At 37.4% G+C, this 22250-nt stretch overlaps 1 protein-coding gene across 1 annotated transcript in view; it reads right to left on the reverse strand.

The window, feature by feature from the left end:
* Positions 1-22250, reverse strand: part of LOC104317897 (dipeptidyl peptidase 4) — a 41449-nt gene that overhangs the window by 14387 nt on the left and 4812 nt on the right. Inside the window, exons 3-19 of the mRNA XM_069781245.1 lie at positions 18648-18746; positions 17982-18076; positions 17788-17862; positions 15768-15820; positions 15593-15665; positions 14316-14436; positions 13722-13882; positions 11704-11807; positions 8087-8222; positions 7891-7935; positions 5080-5184; positions 4909-4976; positions 4660-4713; positions 4067-4191; positions 3062-3109; positions 2450-2548; positions 343-412 (exon numbers count right to left, since the gene is read on the reverse strand). Coding sequence (XP_069637346.1) covers positions 343-412; positions 2450-2548; positions 3062-3109; positions 4067-4191; positions 4660-4713; positions 4909-4976; positions 5080-5184; positions 7891-7935; positions 8087-8222; positions 11704-11807; positions 13722-13882; positions 14316-14436; positions 15593-15665; positions 15768-15820; positions 17788-17862; positions 17982-18076; positions 18648-18746 — 1531 coding nt within the window. The remainder of the gene's footprint in view (positions 1-342; positions 413-2449; positions 2549-3061; positions 3110-4066; positions 4192-4659; positions 4714-4908; positions 4977-5079; positions 5185-7890; positions 7936-8086; positions 8223-11703; positions 11808-13721; positions 13883-14315; positions 14437-15592; positions 15666-15767; positions 15821-17787; positions 17863-17981; positions 18077-18647; positions 18747-22250) is intronic.

Here is a 22250-nt window from a genome sequence, read left to right on the forward strand (position 1 = left end):
AGGTTTCATTCTGGAATATAATTTCATTGAATATTATTCCTAATGAACTCTTAGAAGAGCAGAGAAGGAGCTAAGCTAACGCTAACATCCTGGCTTTTAAGTCAGAATGTATCTGCCTCACTGCCACCAGCAAAATATGTGCTTGTCAAGCATTACATCATCTTATGGTACAGGACTACCACAAAATTGGGACAAACCTCATTTTTTCCATTCCCTCTTAAAACTACTTCAAGAAGTAATCAGAAAACATGCCAATTTTGTGTTTCCTGATCTTATTAAGAGCATTTGAAGTAGATGAAAGTGATTATTAACACAACATTGCCATGTAACTTGAAGACTTACACATCAAGCAGCAGAGGGTACTTCTTTGATGAATCAAAATGGGGAGGCAGTATCATTTGATACCACAGGTCTAAAAGTGAAAAGAGTTTGACCTAGGTCAGTTCTCCAGTGAAGTAATTTGACATGCATTGCAATTCATACAAAAGCACATTTGAGTCACCCCCTAAAAATTAAAAAGCAGTTTCATCTGAACTGTCCTAATATATACATGTAAAAGTTCCTAGCTAATTTTTTTTTTTTTTTAATGTTTTACAGCTAAGTTAACAGAAAGTCTGGAACTGAAATGTCTACAATAATAATAATAAAATTTGGGGATTCAACATGCTGTCTCGTAACATTTGTAACATTATTCTACATTATAAGCTTACATGTAAAACTTGGTAAGCCTCTACAGTGGTAAATCTGTCACTAGTTCAAAAATGTTTCTCTACGCAAATTTCTCTCCCAGGACTTAAAAGAAATTTTAAATATTTTGAACCTGCTACATAGGCTTTGCATGACATTTTGTAAAGCATCACAGAAACATATCCAAATATCTATTATTTCTCAAGCAACATTGGTTCCAGTTCCATCCATGTTACTATTTCCACCCAAGTTGGCTGAGAGTTAGCTGAACATTTTAAATGCACACCATGTAAGTTCTGCAAACCAATTGGCTCGATTGTTCACTCATGAATTTTAAAAGAGCTGATGATACAAAGAAAGCATGAAGCAATGCTGATTGACTGCACTGCAGTAATAGCCAGAGTGCAAGCCTTACAGAAATTTGTCCAGATATGAATATGCAAGACATTAAAACACTGAAAAAGTAACAATCTAAACTGAACACATGAAAATACTGATTTTAATTTTTGGCATTCTCTATAGTCATGGGAGTGGATTTCTTCTTTGGTAACATACATGGACTTGTGAGCAGACTTGGAACTTGAAGTAAGACTACATAAATAGGTTTATTTCTCCTATTGGTGACATTAAAAATAGAGTCCCCTTACCCAAAAGCTTTTACCCTGAAGAGATGAAGTAGTAAGAACAAAGAGGAATAAAAAGATGAATATACAACTGATAGCATGAAGAACATCTTTAAACCTCCATCTTGCCTGCAAGATTTCATCTTTAGCCCTAGTAAAAACGTGACAGAAATAAAAGACAGAAAACACAAAGATAAAGAGAGTTATTATATAAATAAGGTAGCAGTGGAAGGAGGGAGGCATCAAAAAGAACAGTTAATGACTAGCAGAACTCAATACAGTTTGTAAAATATAATGCCATTAAGAATATTAATTCATTTTATCAAGAGGAAGTTTGTCATGAAGAGAAAAGCTAGTAGCAAAGGCTGGAACAAGAACAGTTTAGACAGGTACCAGGCCTCCCACTGCTGGTCCATCTGATGTTCCCCATCCCAGGAGCACACCAAGAAAGCTTCTGTACCCCGACGTGCAAATTCAGAGGAGCACCACCAGCAAAGCATTAGCAGTTCAATTTCTAGCATTTTGTTCTCGTCTGTGTTCAGAGGTTTATGTAGTCTTGGAGTGTGAATGTGCTTTTAAGAACATGACTATTCCATCCAAATATTCCCCTACACAAAGTCAAAGGCGATCTTGTTGAAATGTAGCCTAAATGATTTTGCAAGCTTTTCCATTTAGATCCTATGTCTGTTTTTTTATAATAACTGAACTTCTCCTGCACTGTCCCAACCTACTAACACAAACCAAAGGGACTTGGTACCTGTAAATTAAGACCTACTTGAATTTAATTTAAATTCAACAGTGCTTACAAGCTTTGCGCCCCACCTCCCATTCCTCTTACTTATTTATTTAATGTGGTAGGGACTTTGGTTTTTCAGGTAATTATCAAGGAAAAAATGAACCACTTCATCATGAAAACATCAAGATATCACACTAGGGAAAAAACATGTTTTAGATAAGAATATTTGGGGATTTCACAAAAAAACAGAATGCAAAAATAAAAATTCTTGTCTTGCCTCTGAGTGCTGAATAACTGCAATAATCCCCAATACACCCATCTTTTCTGTCATGCTTTTCAGCAGAAGACCTTGAAGCACTTGGTGGAAGGGGGAGAGAAAGGTAAAACATGTTTTTGAACTTACTGTATCCACCTACTCTAATGGAGCCAACTTTTTTTGAAGGCATCTGAATATCTTTCAGTGAATTTTCCAGTTGAGTGTTATTTTCCAAGTATCTGAGGACTAAATAACAGAGTTAGTAAGAGTCAAAGAATAAATATATTATTTTCAAATGCATTGCTCTTTAATTATGAACCACTTTAAAAATTCAATCTGAGATGATGACAACCTACACTGCAGTCTTAGTTTACTGCACTTTTTGTTTTTCCTCTCAGATTCAATGTTTACAATATAGTTTTCCTTCAGTAATTTAAGTAACCAGAAAGCTGGTTTCCCCGTTTTTCATCTCAACACAATTTCAGAAAAACTGAACAATTACCCAGTCAGTCAGTCATACATTACTCACTGTTTCCTAGCACAATGTAAAATAGTATTACATAAACTATGAATAAACGTATGCCAAGCTATATAATTTATTCTTCTGGTTAACTATACTAGAGTAATTATCTGAAATTAAATTTACCCTTTATAACTGACATTTAAATTAGTATACTAAGCAATGAGAACAAAATTAAAATAAATTTACAGTGCAATTTTCTGGCTCAATGCAAATTATATTTTAAGACAACCCCATACCTTGATCATCACTGCTTCTGTGTAGAGTAGATATGGGCAGGCCAGGACCTGTTGATAGAGCACAAACCTTCATGTTTGCATGCTGTCTCAAAACACAGCCCCCGTAAAGTAACTGGAAGTGGGTGAATCATAAAAGCTCAGAACTTGTTTCCCTCCAGTCTGCACAAGCTGGATTTTAAGTTAGCAGGTCCCAGACTCAAGCCACAGGATCCCGTAAAATACTCAAGACTATCTCGCAGGCAAACCACATGATTGTGAGGTACTGAAGAATTAAACTTACACTCTTTAGCAAAGTCTACCCATCAGTTGTGGACCATGGTTTGGAAATCAGTAAGCCTTGTCAGAGACCACAGCAGTCTTCTTCAAACAGCCATTTTTACAACCTGACAGAACTATTCCCTCTCTGCTGTCTGTCTGTCCTTCTAGCCCATAGATCAAGGAAGATCTTGGCATTTTAAAAAACAACATACCTTTCAATCTAAGGGAAATTTTAGAGAAGAATTTATTTTTCCCACCCTTTGATTAATTTATCCCTTGTACTGTCTAGCACAAGCACATAGAGGTCAGAGACAGACTAGAGTCCTGCTGCTTAACTTATGATTATGTTCATTAGATTTTTAACAGCACTATCTATCTTAATTTTATTCCCACACATAGAGCACTTCTCTTTACCCAGCCTGTTGCCTGCCTTGCTCCCAGAGCCTCCAAATTCCTTCTCCAGAGCTCCCCATTCAGCTCTTGAGGAGATGCCCAACAGACAGGAGTGTTTTGCACCTCTTTCGCGTTCACTAATAGACAGAACTATCAAATTTTATCCTTGTAATTTTTGTCAAGGTGCTTTTGAGCCTAGGGCAGAATATGTTTTTCCACTGCCAATGCATTTATCCAACAATATCAACACATATCATTGTTACGCAGTGCATATCAAGATCTTGATGAGGCGAACTTCCCCACCCAACTAATCAGTGTGTCATGTTTATGTCAATTAATTCCGGATATACTCACCATGACAATCTAGCTGATAATACTGTGCATCTTTGCTGAAGGACACAGAATAATACTGGCATCTTTCTTGATTCAGTTCACAGCTAACACATTTAGGAGAATTTGGACTGCTTTCCAAGAGCACTCTGTAAAGTAGATGAGCTTCATTTCAGACATGAAAGACTTCTTTTTTTTTTAAGCTATGCTAAACAAATGTATGCTTTTTAAGGAACATGACCGAATGAAATACGTTAAAATTCAGCAGTAAAGTCCTAACTGATTTAAAAATTAGAGAAAACAGACTTTAAACTCTTGAGTTCAATTAATATTGGAATTATAATCATAGCATAAAAAGCATGAGAGGTTTTCTTTAGGGGTTTGTTGCTTGAGAATTGGTTATTCCTTTTCACAATCTCCCTTTATTAACTAAATTTACAGAAAATATTTTAGTTAGTTTTACAGTTTATACTACTACACTGATTTTCATTAAATATCCTATATAGGATCCCACATTAGACTATGAACATCCTAATAATTTATTTTGCAATGCTTTTTCTTAAAGTTTCTTTTTCATTAACAAATATTTTACTCATATTGCAGAAAAAATTTCTTACTTATAAAGATTTCTTCCTCCTGGCTTTCCACCATTTTCATTACTAATGTAGTATCTATAAAAGCAAAACATACTGGTTTTGGTAAAATATTTACTGTACATCACAATATTTAAAGGTTTATCTTACATGTTTAGATCAGATTTTTTAATAAGTTAAATAACACCTTCTTCCTGTTCTCCCTCCCTGCTTGCTTAGACCCTTGTTACAAGCCCTCCTGATAGGAATCAATAGCTTAATTACAATACTTACAAAAAGTTATTAGTTACAGCTTCTATGCTGATTACTTCCCATTTTCCTGCAGTAATAGGTACTACAGCCTGGATGGGGGGGAAAAGGCAAGGCAAAAAGTAGAAAGTGAAGCTCCTTGATCACCAGGAGAAACTCAAGTCAGTAGTGACTGTCCCAAACCTTATTACTTACCTGTGAGCCATCTATGTAATGGATGTGCTTGTAACCTACGGTATTGCTGAAAACTTTGTAGTAGGTAGCATTGTCGGGTGCAAAGTGAGGGACAGATGGCTGAAACTTGAACACAAGAGAGAAGTCTATCAAAGCAAACAACAAAACTCCAAAACCAAAATCATAATTTAGGTTTTGATATCTCTAAACAGGAGGTTCAATACTTAAAACAATGCATCGCTGAACGTACTGCAAAATTTTTGCCTACTGACCTAGTAGGTAGAACCTGTAGCCATTACCCTGAAAGTAAACACACTTAAAATATTTTCTTCCTCCTTAAGCAGCGGTACTTCTTGAGCATTAGCGCTCATAATGATCAATGTCCCCTCCTACCTCCCTTGAATTTGAAGTCCCACAGGTGTTCCTAGTTTCCTACCATTTTAGGAAACAATATGTGCATCTACTTTTAAAGTCACTGTTTTATTCTGTCCAACGCCAACATGCAGCTGTAACCTATAGCAATGTAAGAATTGCAAATACATGGTTTCCTTGAATTTCTCATTTTAAAACATGTATTTGTGAACAAATTCTTTGAACTCTTAATTTTCTTTTTTTTTTTTAGCTTAACAGTGAAAAACGTCCCCCTTTATTCAAAGAAAACAAGCTGCTGTCCAAGAGGAAATTTTGCTAGTAAGTAGGTGATTACAGAATGCCAGAGAACCCAAACTGGAATGATATTTTCACAAAGGAACTATCCGCTTATCAATTCGGAGTGATGGAAATGAATGGATTCCTTCTACTGACTGTCATTTGGATGTGCTCCACATGGTAGAGAGAAAAACAGAGGAATGAAATTGAGATGAATGAAATAAAAAGTTATTTCTGTGATAAATGTCCAAAACATCTAAACTTTAATTAGCCAACTGACACAATGCAATTACCTCTGAGATGCTATACCCATTTTTGAAATGGAGAGTGAAACAGAAAGATGAAGTTACTTGCCTCCGGTCACTCAGTAAGCAATGACAGAACTTGAGTCTTCCTAACCCATGTGCTCCAGACAATCTCTCCTTCTTCCCTAGCAATATTTTTGCAAAAAATAACCTGGCAAATATTTTGCTAGCTTCTCCCTTATAGCAGTCTTGCTTTTTCAAAGTGTGACTTTCCTTCAACTCAACTGGCAAGCTCTAACTTAGCTCATGACCTGGAAGCCTTATGCAGTAACACAGGCTGTTCTGAGCGTTCTTAGATTAAGTATCATTTCATCTCTACTTTTAAAAAACCCCACCACTATACATACATATAAAGACAGAACTCTATGTCTGTATTTTACACACGTGTATAATTTACTTAATTTTGTATATACACTTATATGAATTGTATATACATATATGTGTGTATATATCCGTCTCTCACATAGATATATAAAAATATCCCATATCAGTCAAGTGTTGTATTTTATCATCCCTAAGTAGATAAGAATAAAAGAAAGGAACAAATATACCTTTCCTATCCCTTCTTCAATCCTCCCTACTTTCCACTCCCTTCTCAAATCCAAGAACCATACAGTGAGATTATCTTTTTCTTCCAACAGCTCCTAAGATGTGGGTTGTGTCTTTAAAAGAAACAAAAACCCAACAACCTAGTTTAATGGCACAGACTTGCATTTTGCCCTCTCATTTTGCACAACTGTTTACAAAGTCTGCAGCTTGATCATCACATTGTCTAATTGTGAAGCCTTTGCTGCAGAGAAGCAAAATGTGTCAGCGTTAAGGCCTTCCTTTCCATATCAAATTTGACAGCAGGTGGGTTGATCTCTCATCTTCATACTGCGGATGATTTCATCCCTGCTGTTGCCTCCCTCTTTGCATTTCTTTAAACTTTCATTTTTGACTTCAAAAGTGAATTAGTGACTAAAGCATAATCAGTGTGTGGAAAATGCGGGAGTGGAAAGTGTACTCAGTGTTCTCATCAAAAACTCTGAAACTCATTTCTCCCTCCAAGTCTGAACTTTTGCATCTCTGCTTCACTTCCCCCAGATCTTCTGTGTAGTTCATTAGGTGCCTACTCTCTACCATGTACAAAAGGACTGAGAGGCAGCTTGAAAAGCATCATCCAAACAGTAGCAACTGGTTTGGCAGAAGCATATGAAAATTTTAATCTGGTCAGTTATACACATCTTGTCCCCAGTTCTCTTCAATGGATATTTTGAGCGGGGGAAAAATAAATAATTAAATAAAAACCCTGAAGGAGAATCTGGAATAGTTTGTTGCAACCTGAAACACTAAAAATTACTTTTGTCCTCTATGCCTTTCTTCCAATACAATTCAAAGGTTATAGGATACACTTCTTAATACATTTTATCCCCTAGATCATTCTTGAAGTGGCAGGAGGACTGGAGAGCAGCCAAACCAGCATAGCTGATGACTCCCCCATAACAAAGGGAATTCCGAATCCTGGCTCCTGCACTCCCCTACCTACCACTACCGAAGCAGTAGGTCAGAATTAAAAAGGAATCTGGAAGGACTCCGCTTTTTGGCAAGCTGAATATGATGCACAGGTCATGGAGGACACAGTTACAGCTCCAGCCCTTGCTGCACTGTCAGCCCAGCCAGGGAGTTCAGAACCCCGTACCCACAAAAGCTTAAAACCGGGAGCGGGGTGGCATAGTGGCTCCATTTGAGACCATTTTTTCCTATACATGTAAAATGCAACAAGTGAATGGATCAGGCCTGCACACAAGAGGCATTGCAACTGGCAAGAGGCTCACGTGAAATTTTCTTAACTATCAGTGTTATTAACAGGTAGCAGTTTTAGAAATTGAACACTCACTCTGCCAATCCAGCCAGTTGTACTTTCTTCAGTAAGTTGTTTTTCCTAAGAAAGAAAAAAAACAAACAATCCCACAACAATTATGTTTATTTTACATCAGGCTATGTTTCTACAAAGATAAACATTCAGAGATACTCTGCTCCTTTCTAGTTTCATTTATCAAGCATTGCAACTCTCCCACCTCATTTTTTCTTACCCGTGGACATGTCCAATTTTCAGTAGCACTTTCAAAGTCACAGACTGTGAGGACTGAAAAATTCTGAATTCTTCTGAGCCACTGCAGACAGATCCTTTCATCTGTCACCCATGTTACAACACTCAAATAATGATCCCTGAAAACAGCAATAGCATTAGATACTTAAAATCCTCTCTGTAATAGCATACTATACAACAGCATTCAGCAATTCACTGAATGAGACTCATCTAGCTATTTTCATTTCAATCTACTCTTCAACAATAAACAATGATGCAAACCTAACTGAGCCATTTTTTTGTCAATTGTTTTTGCTGCTGTAGATGCCTTGGTTATCTTCATTCATTCAATAAAGAATTAGATGGTTTGTACATACCCGCTTCCAGAAAGACTGCAATTAAATCCTAACAGCCAGATCACGATCCTCTAATGCATAAAATAATAGCTATTCCAGACTGTTCATAAATCTTGTGCTCTGTGCATCTAGAGGAAATTCTTCTGAATATTAAGCTGTATGGGCCTTAGATTTTGGAATCTTATCCTTAGATGCTTGAAGTTGGTCACTTGTAAGCACTTTCTGAGTGATATATATCTTTGTTCAATTTAGTACTTATTTCCATTAGTTAAAATAGAGTGAGAGATCATACCAAGAACAGGTATTACTATTTGAATATTTTACTTTCATCTTCAAAATACCAACTAGTTGATATGAAGAACTGGAGTATCTGAAAAAAATATAATTTTCATGAATATTCCTGTATATTAATTTTAAAAAGGCACCACATAAAATTTACTGGTTTTGTTTACCATTATGATCTGTTAGATGTACTCGTCTTTTCCTATTTTAGATCCCTCCTATCTCCTAGAAGCCTTACGAACTAAAATAAAACAAACCTCCCCTCCAAGGCAAGCATACATTTTTAACTGGAATTTGCACATTTGACTTAGTTCCAAGTTCATGTTCCCTTTTTCCCCAAAGTTAGTTAACAAAAACATGTGGGAAGTTTTGTGATGAGAGTGAGTATCTTCGTGATCATTTTTGGGGGGGGGGGGTGGAGAAAAAAGAAAAAGAAAACACTACAATTATTGTGGATGGATTAAAAATATATGCCAACTGGTTACCATCCACATTCAGGTTTATTTCTAGATTGCAGTTTAGAAATCATGTTTGAAAAAGGTCTATTTTTGCATTTATATTTGACTGGGAAGTTGGTAGGTCATTTAATTGCTACTGTCACTGGCTTCAAACAGTATATTTTAGACCAATAATATTATAAAAGTACTCTGCAGGAGCTTGTTTAAAAAAAAGAAACTGCCATTCTTCATGTACCTATAATAGTGGTTTCCCTTGTTTTGTAAAAGGGGAATTAGCCCCACAGTTTTTGTTCCCTCAAAGTGGGAGAAGTTAACAATTCTGGAGACTATAAATCATCCATCAGACAAGACAGACTGTAGAAGGAAACCCCCCCCCAAAATTATTTATTATGCTGTTATTATAACATAATAAATATTTTAAGGTTATGATAGAGAACTAGGAATGCACCTTCAGTTTTCAACGACCCCTGAAATGTTAACTATCCACATTAACTCAAGTATAGAGTACAGTAGTTTTGCATTGCCCTTCCTCATTTGCTGCTGAGAAGGGATATTCCTGCAATCACCCTCTGGAGCTTTCTACTCTGAAAGACAACTTATTTTTAAGACAGACCATTTCAGACAAGAAGCATCCATTGCCTTCATCCTCCTGTTAGCCAACAGGAGCCCCCTGCACCCATGATGGTAAAAGTAGTGTTTAAACGCTGTATGGATTTCATGCTGGTCATTCGTGCAAAAAGCTTCATCTACCCTCTTATGTGGCAAAGCACAGCCATTCCAGATTTTGGCAGCTTTCCTCGACAAATAATAAAGGTTTTCCTCTGGAACAGAAATGCACTGTGCCCCCCTTCAAACGTCGGGGTACAACTGCTGCGCATACAACGAGCTCTGGATAGTGCTGCAACAGGCAGCCATTTGCAGGGCACTGCCCCTCAAAATCCCCACCCAGGCAAGAGATGGAGTGAGGTATGCCTCCAATTCAAACTTAGTTTTACTCAGAATTTAGCTCCAAAGAAGTAAAAATAGAATTTTCCACCACCAAAATTAACTTTTCCTGTCATACAGTGGTATAAATACACATACTGTGCAAATATTCATTACTTTGTGCTTCCAGGAGCAAAACTACCCAACAGCAACATTGCACATCACTTGCCTTTTCCTACTCATGTACTTTTGCTCTTGCAAAATTCCCCAAGACTTGTTCTGGCCACCTCAGTGTTTGCAGGACACACATGCTGAGGCTTAACCATTATTTGGATCAGCCGTTGGGAGAAAGAGTAAGCTTTGATCCTTGAATTCATCATTCAAGACTTGGTTTAACTTTGTATTAATCCTGATACACAGAGTGTTACATTAATTTAAAAATGGATCAACTCCATATACCTCAGGCCTGTGTTAACCAGATGGGTACAAGGCTGGAAGGTAGACAGCAGTTATTCTCCCCAGGTCACACAGCAGCCTTGTTCAGTTTTCATTAGGTGTTAACAAAAGATAAAACATAACTCTAAGACAGCAGAGATCTTAACCAGAACTGACCAAAACATAAAGGGCTTTTAATTCCGAGGCACTGAAATTCTGGAGAAAACCAGCAAACAACAGCTATACAACTTCTAGCTATTGCAGTGTTACTGTAGAGAAAGGACGAAGAACAACATATTCATAAAAACTTGCACAGAGATGTTAGTTACACTGTGGTGAGGACTAAAACGGAATAGCACTGATATTCCAGTTACAGCTTTTTGGCCACCACGCACAAAATGCTGGTTTTATGCACTAGCTAACAGACCTCTTTTGTTTTTTCTGAAGTTTATCAGTATAACCTGTGCTTCTATACCCATCATGTTTGTAAGTGCAAACCTCTACAAAATTTCAACAATACTGTTAAAAAGAAAAAACAAAACCCAAGATCTGGGATATCAAATTCTGTGTGCATGCATTTTAAATCAATTTAGCTGCTCTATACAAAATACATTTATATCATGTTGTGCATTTCCAGTGGCATTTTGAGAAATACAATTTTCCATTTACTGTGAGAGGTGCTGTTTTTCACCATGTTTCCAAAGAAAACAAACATTTTAAGTATAAATCTGAAGACAACCATGATACCTTGCCTTAGCAAGGAGTCTGCTTCCAATGAAATCAAATCTTCACTTACCATTGAGGTTTTGTTTTGTTCCCTCCCCCGCCTCCAGTGAATTGGAATACATATATTATAATTTGATTATACCAAAACTTGCTCATATTAAAGTTGTACTGTGAAATGACTTCACCATAGTTAGACTCCACTGAATGTGATGAGCCAAGAACTTGTCACATTCTGAATATAACATACATGGAATATGCCATCTATATATAATCACTAGGAGGATAATCTCTGTGCAGATTTTCTCTGGTAAATCTTGTTGCTACCAGAGCTGCATAACTAGGAAAAACTGCCATATACACTGAATATAGGGTGGTCACACATAAAAGTTCCTCCTCTCCCACCAAAAGAAACAAGCAAACATTTAACCAAAATTTCTTACCCTGATTTTATTTCTGCAGGTGGAGAAATTTCAGCAGGGCGGAAATGAGGAAGCAATTTGGTATCCACAATAAAGAGCTGCACAGTTGGATTTTTAGCTCCTGCCTAAAAATAGAAGTTTTCATTGTACTTTTGAAGAGAGAATATTCTTGGTGAAATAAGCATTTGAAACTATAGACGAAGAAATTACTACAGTCAGGTAGAACCAGCCAACTTCAAACATGTGAAAAGACAAGTTCCTAAATGCAGTTCTTAAGATCGATACATAAATTATCCTTTGTATTTTTTATATGAAAGTGTTAGTTATGTGTTTCTACCTAAGAAAGACTACTACATTTGGAAACATTCATAACTACGCAGGGCTTGCTGTACCCAAAGCAGTATTTGACCATATCTTGTCCTACATGCTACACGCAGTACCTAACAGTGAATCAAATCCATTGCTAACAGACAGAAAAGTGCTTCTTTATGAAAACTGATACTTCACATTAAGTGATCATATAACAGCTGCCCATACCACAATCAAAGATGTGACTGCAGCACACACCCCACTACTTTTAATGTAGTGCTACCAACAGCAATGTAACTGTGTCAGTAAGAGCTTCTTCTCTAGAAGTTAACGAGCCAAGTCCTCACTGTAATGGTTAGGTAGCTGTAGTTGACCCACCTCGAGAAGTCAGCAATATTCCAAACAAGTGGGGTTTATAATAAAAGGTGCAATTTAAATTGGCAGTTCATTGCACACCTAGGTCTCTTCCCAAGCACCATGCTCAGGCCAGGGCACCTGCAGCTGTCCATGAGCCCAGCTGTGAGCATCAGTGACCCCTCTGGAGGAGGCTGCAAGGGGACGAGCAAAGGCCATGCGCTCCTGAAGCTTGGGAAGGGTAGTGAGTGATTGACCACGGCTGCTGCACAGAAAGCTGAACTCGACACAAAGAGGACCAGAGGGCGGCTTTTCCACCAGACAGTTATCATCAGTTGAGTGATCAGTCGGCTGTATCAGCTGTTTTGCCCCCATTAATCAAGAGTGAAAATACCCTCCTGAGCTGGTCAGACCAGTGTTGCAGGGGGGATATATAGGTGCCTCAGCCCAACACAGAGCATAAAAACCAAATGATGAACAAAAAGAACTGAAGAAAGTGATGGCCTTGAGATGCTTTCAACTCATGTATTCCTTCCCAGCAGTGGGGAAGCCTAGCATTGTGGCAGCAAGCATATTATGGAAATCGGCATTGAGAACCATGTTTGTATTGCGATTCAGCAGTATAGTGCAATTGTATTCTAAGTGTAACTTGTATCGTGTCTTAAGTGCATTGCCGCATCGCTCTGCTAAATCAAAATCCCATGTAATGTCAAATAACTTCACACAGCTAAATCTGTATTAAACACAAAGCCCTCCACATGTGCAGTATCTGAAAGAACCTGTTTGGAGCGTATTGGACTCTGACTCTCACACCATTTAGTCCAGTCCCAACTGTGCTACAAGCAGTGGGCACAAAGTCATGTGGAGAGGAAGGGGGAGGAGAAGGAGCTGCATGCAATAAAGGCTTCACTCTCACAGCTAAGAACTTTACGTGTGGGCAAAGAAACTCCATCAGCAGATTCCTCCCCTTCATCCCAATATAGGAAGCATCCAACAACTAAAAATGCTACATTATTTGAAGAAGATTCCATTATCAACACCATGCACAACGCTAACACAATGGTACAAAGCATTTGGCAGATGTACAACTTCAATTCCCTAAGAGCTTTTTTTATCTCAACATCTACTTGCTACCTCAAAATTTTCTGGTGAAACAACAAAACCTTCAATCATAGGTTTTTTTTTTTTGCTTTTTGCTTTTCCCTGGAGATAATAAAATACTTTAACATTGCCAGATGCTGTTGACTTCAGAAAAGAGTAATCACAGCAAGCTGTTGAGGAGAGACAGACAATATTTTCATTACCAGAAACTGATTAAATAAGACTACTCTCTTAATGAAAATGCAGAACAACGATGTTTAGTAAGTAACACAGACCTTGGGATATGGGATTCTAATGGTCTTTGGATACTGCAAGGTGTCCTCAGAATAAAAGGAATACTCTATAACAGGAACTTCTGTATCATTAAATGCTGCATATGCCACAAAATTGCCATTTGGAGACCACCAGAGAGCAGAATGGGTGCCAAACATTTCCTCTGAAAGAGATGCAAACTCAATTTAAGTTAAAACTGATAAGTTGGCTCTTCTATCCTAGGCACTATTCTCATTAGTTTTTAATAGGTGGGATTTTTTTTTAATTTTAAGTTCAGATACCAAAGTGCAGACTGTTTGTTGGGGTTCTGAAATGAGACATTAGATCAATGCTTATAATCTATCATATGAAGCTAATTCACACATCATGATTTCCAGGGATGCTCTGCAAATTAGGTGAACTCATTTCCATTCTTAGATCCTCACACTAGCCAGGTATTAAGCTCAGGTAAGGATACAGGCTTCCGTTAAAATACAGACTTAGATTATTTTGAATTTTCCAATGATAAGAAATGAGATAAGTTATAATAAAATAATTACAGTAAACCAAAAGTTTTTACATCATAATGCAAAGTAAAATATGCTTGACATAGTTACCTTCATAAACCCAGTCTGGTATTCCATTGAAAATTTTATTTTCTACTCCATTTTCAGTGATTTGCACAGGTTCTGCTGTTGGTGAAGCTTTTATATAAACATTATTATTCCAAACATACGCCTGCAAAACATTGTGATAAAAATCACTATTAGAGTAAATCCTACTTCCTTCCTTTGCATCATCTACTGGGAAATTTACATCAGATGACAATTACTGTCTTTGAAAGCTGCATTTCACCAAACATCATTGATACTTAACAAACTTGAATTACTAATACAAATCATGTGTAGCAACCTAACTTCAGGCCTAGATGCAAAAAACAGTCAGCTATGATAAATGACATGATTACTGAATAGCAAGGTTTTCAAAACTTGATACATTTTCTGTTGAGATACGAACTTATCTTCAGTAGGAATTGTTTTCACTAATTTGTCTTTCACAGAAAACTACCAGTACTTTGGTAAAACATTGATGGGGGTCTCAGCATTGCCAACAGATCTGCAAAGATGGTGCATTACTTCAGTAGTGCTCAGAACTCTTCTAGTTTTTGGCACCTGCCTGACTCTCTAATCACCCCCATTTTTCCTCTGCAACAACTGAACAACACTGTTTTATTCCAGAGCTTTGCTCTGATATGCAGAAAGCTCTTTTCAACATTCTTTGCTTCTGTGGTTGGGCTCTATAATCCCTATACTACAAGCAATAAGAATAAACACCACATTCTCCTGTGATAGCTCTTTAGTCATATCCAATGCTCACCATAGGGAATGCACAAGCCTTGCAGACACAGTGGCTGTCACCATTGCCATGGATTGGGGAGGAGGAAGAGGAAGAAAAGGACAGTGGGAAAGAACACAAGAGAGATTTTGAACCTCTAATCCCTGCTACATGCATCCATCAAATAAAACTTCACTGATTATGGTATAATTAGGAGATAAGAATCACAGTGATGATTAAGTAGACAATTGTAATGCTGCTGCTTTTGAAAGCGATGAGCTACTTTCTGCAACTGTAAAAACATGAAGTTCCTGTGCATTTGTGCATTGCATGACTACTGGGGCCACTACTACTTTGAGGAATGCATTTTCATTAAATAACAAAACACACAGAGGGATTTTGGAGTCTTTCCAGCAACAGTAGTCAATTTGGAAACTAATTCAGCTACTTTATCTAGCAGTAGGAAAGTCCCAAAACCTCAAGGGTACAGACAATGTGAGCTTCCATGTCATATGTACAAACCCAACTGTTTATATAAGTTTCACTTATCTTTACTAACCAGTTTGTGACCAACAGGTGACCAGGATATATATTGTATATCATTAGGTAGTAGTTTGCCATCTAAGATAGAACTGGAAAAAACAAAAACAAAATGCAGCTAAGAGAAATCAGTGAAATGTCATTTCATTGCAAAATAATGTTAAAACTACGTCTCATGTGCAAAAATTACTGACCTGCTATTGAAATCATAGATGTGATATGAAGCTGTATAGGAATGCCTCCACAACTGCAAAAGAATTATTTTAATATTAAGAAAATAAATTTCACCAGGATTCACATCTCTTACAGTTCGAATTACCTCGGAAACCCTCCTCACGGTTTTGCTTAACACAGACAGAACACAGTAAGTGTACAAGGGTAACAAATCTCTGCAAGGTTTAAGAAAAGACTAAAGAATTGCCACCCCTCTGGGATCATCGCTTAAATACTATGACAGAGGCCACTGACTGATTAAGGACAGAGATACAGAGGCCAGAGATGTTGCAGATTTTCAAATATCCTTGTAGCTACATGGCAGACTATCGTAGCTATGCACAGTTAATTCTCCTCCTTCTGCCTTACTGGCGCACTTGCCGTTTTCTGTCTCATTTTCCATGCTATGTTATTTAACTTGGCATCTTATTGTTTAGTAGTCCTCACAAGCCCCAGCAGTATTTCTGTAGCAGTTCCTCCAGTTCCAGGGTGACCTATTCCCATTCATATTGCCACAGAAATAAAGACTTTCTGTCAGAAACCTGCCTCTTGAAGTCTGTATCACTCTGTGGGCACTGACAGAGAGAAAGATGACGATGATAATGCAGATACATTTAAAAGTGCTCACTACGTGGGGCTGAAGAGGTTTGATTTAGCCCACGGTGTTGACATGCCACAATAAAGCTACCTTCTATGATGGTTCTTGAAGATTTGTACGAAGATATAAAACAATAACTTAGTACTACACAACCAGATGGCTATTACATAAGAAGTGTCTACATCCTCATGATTCATTTTGTTACTCTGTTTTCTTGCAATGAAGATTAATAATAACATAACTTTCAATCACACTATTATATAAAGGTTAAAAGATCTTGCTTCAGCATTAAAATAAAGTTAACTCTAATGACTACAACAAACAAAAATACTATAGAGCAATAAATCACGAGTAGAGGGGATCTCTAAGGTGGCTAGAAAAACATGAGGCATTTTGTGGCCACTAATGATGCAGTGAAAAGTCAAACAATTCTGAACAATTCAGAAAGACAAAACTTAACTGGCTTAGTACCTAGCAAGAAAGCTAAAATTGAAAAAAAAGTGATGACTGAGTGCACGGATTGTGGCTGGCACAGTGTGAGAGGCATTCTTGGACTGCAAAGCCAGAACACATAGACAGAAGTCAGTGACACAGTGCTCGAGCATTAGTACATTGCACAAGTCAGCACTGAGCTTTTTACAACCAAAACAGGCAGCTCACTAGAAAAAAAAAAGGAAAACAAAGTTACTGGCTTCTAGACGCACACGCCGTAAGGCAAATTATCACCTCCATTAGGTTTCTGTAACTGTCCTCAATTGGCACACAGAGTCAGGTTTTCATGCCACTTGGCATAAATGCAGGTTGACCTTTGTTGCATGGTTCAGCACCAGGCCAGGATGAGCCATTATGCTGGAGGTTTTTCACGTGCTTGCTGACAGTAGGGGACAATGACACCCAAGTCCACTCCAAGCACAAGAGGACAGTCGTCTTTTATATGCACATGCTGCTTTTCATACACCTCAGTTTTAAATTCTTATGCCCTAACACCACACTGTAACAACCCTATATATTCACAGCATATAAGTACAAGCGTATGTATACAACCATATCTACTTATCACTTCTCCTTACCCACACAACTCCTTGGGCAGTCATGCCTATCTACTCTCCTAGCTTGTCTTCTCAGATGAACCATCCAGCCTCACTCTCCTTGTGATATCTCTCCATCCACTTTTTAATCCAGCTTCTTTTCTCAGGCAGTCATATCTCTTCTGCCAAGCTCACAGACAGTACCAGTCTCTCTTCTCCTCCTCCTGCCTGCTCAACTTCACTGTTCCCCTAGAGACATCCACCTCATTCATCCATCCATCCTTCTGCATTTCCCTCACATTCTCTCAGCCTCTCAGTTGTTCCCAAACCTTTATTTCCCAGTTTCATCCTCAGAGAAGTAAAGTGCACTTGTACCTTTGTATAGTTGTACTGCAGAAGAGCAAACATTTGATCAGGAGACAATGTAACTGTGGTTGCCTTGTATTCAGCCTGTCAACAAAAGGCAAAGGGAGCACATTAAGCACTGATTCCAAAGAAATGCACAGAACAAAGTGTTAAATTCAATAACTTTCCCAACATCTGCATATATTATACATAAGTCAACGTACTAATGTTGTATTTGACAAGATTACTGAGGATGTTCCGGTGTCGGCATTGATACGTAGGATGTTCCCATCAGCTGTTTTGTGAAGATACTGATTTCCTAGAAGAACAAGAGAGATGCTAATAAACAATAAGTAAAATGCTCATCAGTCACTACTTTTTCCCCCTCATGTTTTTAAGCACGAAGTAAAATTAAAAAATCTGGTCCATGTTGTGTTTGCCACTTCTGTAATGAAAGGATGCTTATAGCACAAGAACATTCACGAAGTAGTGAACTCACAGCCACCGCCTTCTGGCATCTCTTTCCCTTGGGGCACTAGGCATATTCAAAAGGAAAAGCGCCCTGTATCCTCCTGTTCCCTGATAGCCTGATGCACAGGAAGCTGGCACACTTCAGAGGATAACATGCTTCTACAAAAAAGCATAGAAGTAAGTATGCTCTTTTAGCAGTGGGAGAATATAGCTTGCCATGAATGCAAACATGTATCTAAGGGGAAAAAAAACCCCCACAACAAAATCACAACTCTTTGAGTTACGCACCTTTCTATAATGGCACGATTAAATAATTTAACTTTTTTTCAGGATACAATAGTCACCTCAGCATGAAGATACATGTTTACTGAAGGTACCATATTTTCTTGACATTAATTTTGTACGTAGAAGTTAATTACCTGAAATCCACTGCAAATTATGTGTCCTGGGCTTATAGTCATTGTTCAAGTAATTCTGTAGAGTGTATGTTCTTCGTGAATCAGGCTCAGAGGTACTTTCTGAAAGAAAGAGACAGAAGAGAGATTTTGATGTGACTGCAAATTGTTCCACCCCAGCTCCTTAACCTAACTACTAAAATAAGTGGGTTTTTGTTGCTGGTTATTGATGTGTTTTAGCTAACCAGCTCTAAAGTACTAGTAGTGGGAAGGCACTATAGCTTTACTGCAAGATAAATTCAGCAAGCATAAAATAAAGGGGTATCAGTGAGATCTCTCAACAAACTCATGTAAAAATTATAGATGCCTTTTCTCTGCTGCTATTTTACTTTAAGGTACACAACAGCTGTTACCTTTTGAGTAAATGAAAATACCTTGTGACAAAAGTGACAAAAAATAAACAGAAGACCGCTGGCACTCTTATCTCAGGAAACGCATATGTGTACTCTCGAAAATTGAAAAGCGATCTTAGTGCCTTCCCCCCCTAGGCTCACTCTGGGAACTTCACTGCAGAGCCCTGACTGCTAGTATTTACATCAGACATCAATTGTGGGGTGGATCAGGCAAAGCAGAGACGTACGTGCTCATGTTTGAGAGCGCTGGACAGCCAAGGCTGTCCAGATGAATGAAATGAGGCATCCATGTGAATAGATGTACAGATCTTGAAAGATACCCTAAAATTAAAGCAGCTGCTGTACTTTACTACATATTCCATAATACTGCTGTTCCTGTTCATGAACCCTTCAACTGGGAATCATCTGCTTATCATTAAACTCAAATTTCAGAAATGTCTCAAAAAATCTGAGGAGCAGTAAAATTTTCAGGGAAGGTCTGATCTAAAAAAAAAACCAACAAAAAACAAACAAACAAACAAAAAACCACAACACACCGACAAAAACCACAAACCCCAAACGCTTACTGATAAGCTTATGATGAAATAACTGGTTAAATATTTATCTCTCTCTTGATGTGTTTTTCACCAAGGTATCTTAATGTTTACTGCAACATTACTATTTTGACTGCAAAATTAAAGCCAAGTACTCAATTACTATGAAAAGACTAAGTGAAACTTTGAACTCAGTTAAACTAATGAGTTTGGTCATCAGCTCCAGCACACTGTGGTCAATTTCTATGAAAAATATTTCTTTCTTACTGGCTGCAGTGCACAAGCTACTCTTTCCAAAGTCTGAAAGGTGGTAATAATAATAATACTAATCATCATCATAATCATAATAACATCATCTGCTTGTGAGTCTTCGTGATCTTTTCCTCTGAAAACAAAGACTACAACTTTTAAATTCAGGTATGTGATTCTCTCCCTGCTTCCTCCCCATCCTTTTTTTTTTTAATGGAAACAAAAAAACTATCCTCATACAAATCTACACAGGCCAGAAGGGAAACAATTTTTTATTCATCTGGCTAAATAATTTCTTTTTTGTTACTACCAGTGCAAATCAAAAGACCTAGGATAAAAACAGTTGATAAAAACACTCAAGTACAGACGTGGTGACTGATCAACCAAGATAATAACCTGGCCCTGTCAATTCTCAGAGGCCCAGTCTTTCAGATACTTTTAAACAGACAGCCTCTTCTTTCATTATGCTGAAGAAAAAGAGTGCAAAGTCCTTGGGGACACACCCACATAATAACATCTCACAATAATTTTTTCAGGTTATTTTTCTTCAGGTTAAATACACGAGACGTCTGGAACACAGCAAGAAGATACTTATATTAGCTATCACAGTTTTACTCTTATTTCCAAACAATAAGCACATTGCATGTACACAGCACAGACTGTACAGCCATTGCTGCAATAAAAGTCAAGAGCCATAACAAACAATTATTTCAGTCTAAGATGCTCAGCAAATGTTAAAATATTGCTTGCTCAATTCTGCCTGAAATTTGACCGCTCTAAAAAATTACTAGTCTAGATTTCTTGCTCATTAAGTTTCCATGAGAATATTAATTCCTCAGGTTAATTATTCTATATTAACTGAATATTTAATTTGATGGATTATGAACAAGTGTGCATTTGATATTCATGCACAGTTGTCTAGTTGGAAATATCACTTCTCTCCTTCCTAACTGAGTAAGTGTCATTTTCAATTAGAGGGGCTTCAGAAAGCAACAAAATTCTCTCTTGGAAAAGGAGGAGCAATTTAAGACAGGTGGCTGATGAACAGGTTTAGGGATTTTTCCAAACTGATGAATGTTTTTCCCCTGGTGACATACATATTTTGCTGAGGTCTCATTACTAAAAATCAGGCCACTATTAAGATTTGTTGGCTGTGTATAAAATTAAAATTTCATTTTCTGTCAACACCTTCCACATAGTAACTGAATATGAAAACATACGCCAGGCTGTAAGGGTATAGCCATAAAAGTCCCAGTTGAAGTATTTTCTTAATTTGTGAGACAGGCCACTACCAGTATATTCTTACTCAACCACACTATGCCACCGACCAAAGATACTCAAGATACATTGAATTCTGCATTTTGGTTCTTGTTCAGATTCCATTTGAAAAAAGTGTCAAACATGTTTATTTTGCAAAATAAAGTAGCTGACATTCAAGAGCATTTTACTGGCTTTGAAGATTGGATACAGGTCAATGTATGTTCATATTTTAGCAAAACAGCTTCTTTCACTCTTAGGTTCCTCAGAGAGGCTGTGAAGGCTGAATTTTCTTGCTATTTTTCTTTTTTGACTATTCCAGAGACAGACTTATTTTTCTAAATTCCAAATGACTAGCTCTTCATCTCTACCCTATTCTCACCCCCAACAGCATATATGTATTTCCACTGTCATAATGATATGCTGGAAATATTTACATTATAATATCCCTGTTACAACAGCAAAAACATATGTAGGTCTTTCTGGGGAGAAGGCTCTTAACCTTTTATATAAGTAGTACTCATATGAAGTTGACAAACAGTTTTGTTTCAATTTTGAATTTTTTTTTTTAATATGTTACTCTTTCTCAAGAGAAAAATTCAGTCAGTTTCTGTAGGTGTAAGGTGTAAAGTAAACAAGATGTTAACTATTGTGTAAGGTTTATGGTATGACAAATCACCATACCAAAACCTAAAGATGTTGACAAATTACTTTTGGTATACGTATTGTTTATTCCCCAGTGTCAAGGCACATTTTACTAATTTCCACACATAATAAAAAAGAGCAAGAAATTATGTAGCCAATTTAAAGTGATGGAAAACTATAAAAACAGTAATAACAGAACCTTTGCTGCATCTTCACCACTACCCAGAGAGACTGGAAGAACCACAGCAACGGAAAGACAAGTACAAGCATGATGCTCAGCAGTAATGAGAAAGAAAGGGATAGAGAAACGATAAAAATCAGAAAAGGTGAATGAGTATCACCCTTTTTAAGTGACAGCAGAACAAGAGCAAGAATGATCTGCAATCTAAGAATGTAATTTAGGAGCAGCGTGAGAGATGCAAGAAGGGAAATCTGACTGATTCAGTTGTTAGTCAGAAAAGTAAGTGACATTTCAGGCTATTTTTTCCAAACCTTCTTCCCGTTTCTCTTCCAACGTGCGTAAAAAAGCA

This window comes from Haliaeetus albicilla, chromosome 4, assembly GCF_947461875.1.
Source record: "Haliaeetus albicilla chromosome 4, bHalAlb1.1, whole genome shotgun sequence".
Taxonomy (NCBI): Eukaryota; Metazoa; Chordata; class Aves; order Accipitriformes; family Accipitridae; genus Haliaeetus; species Haliaeetus albicilla.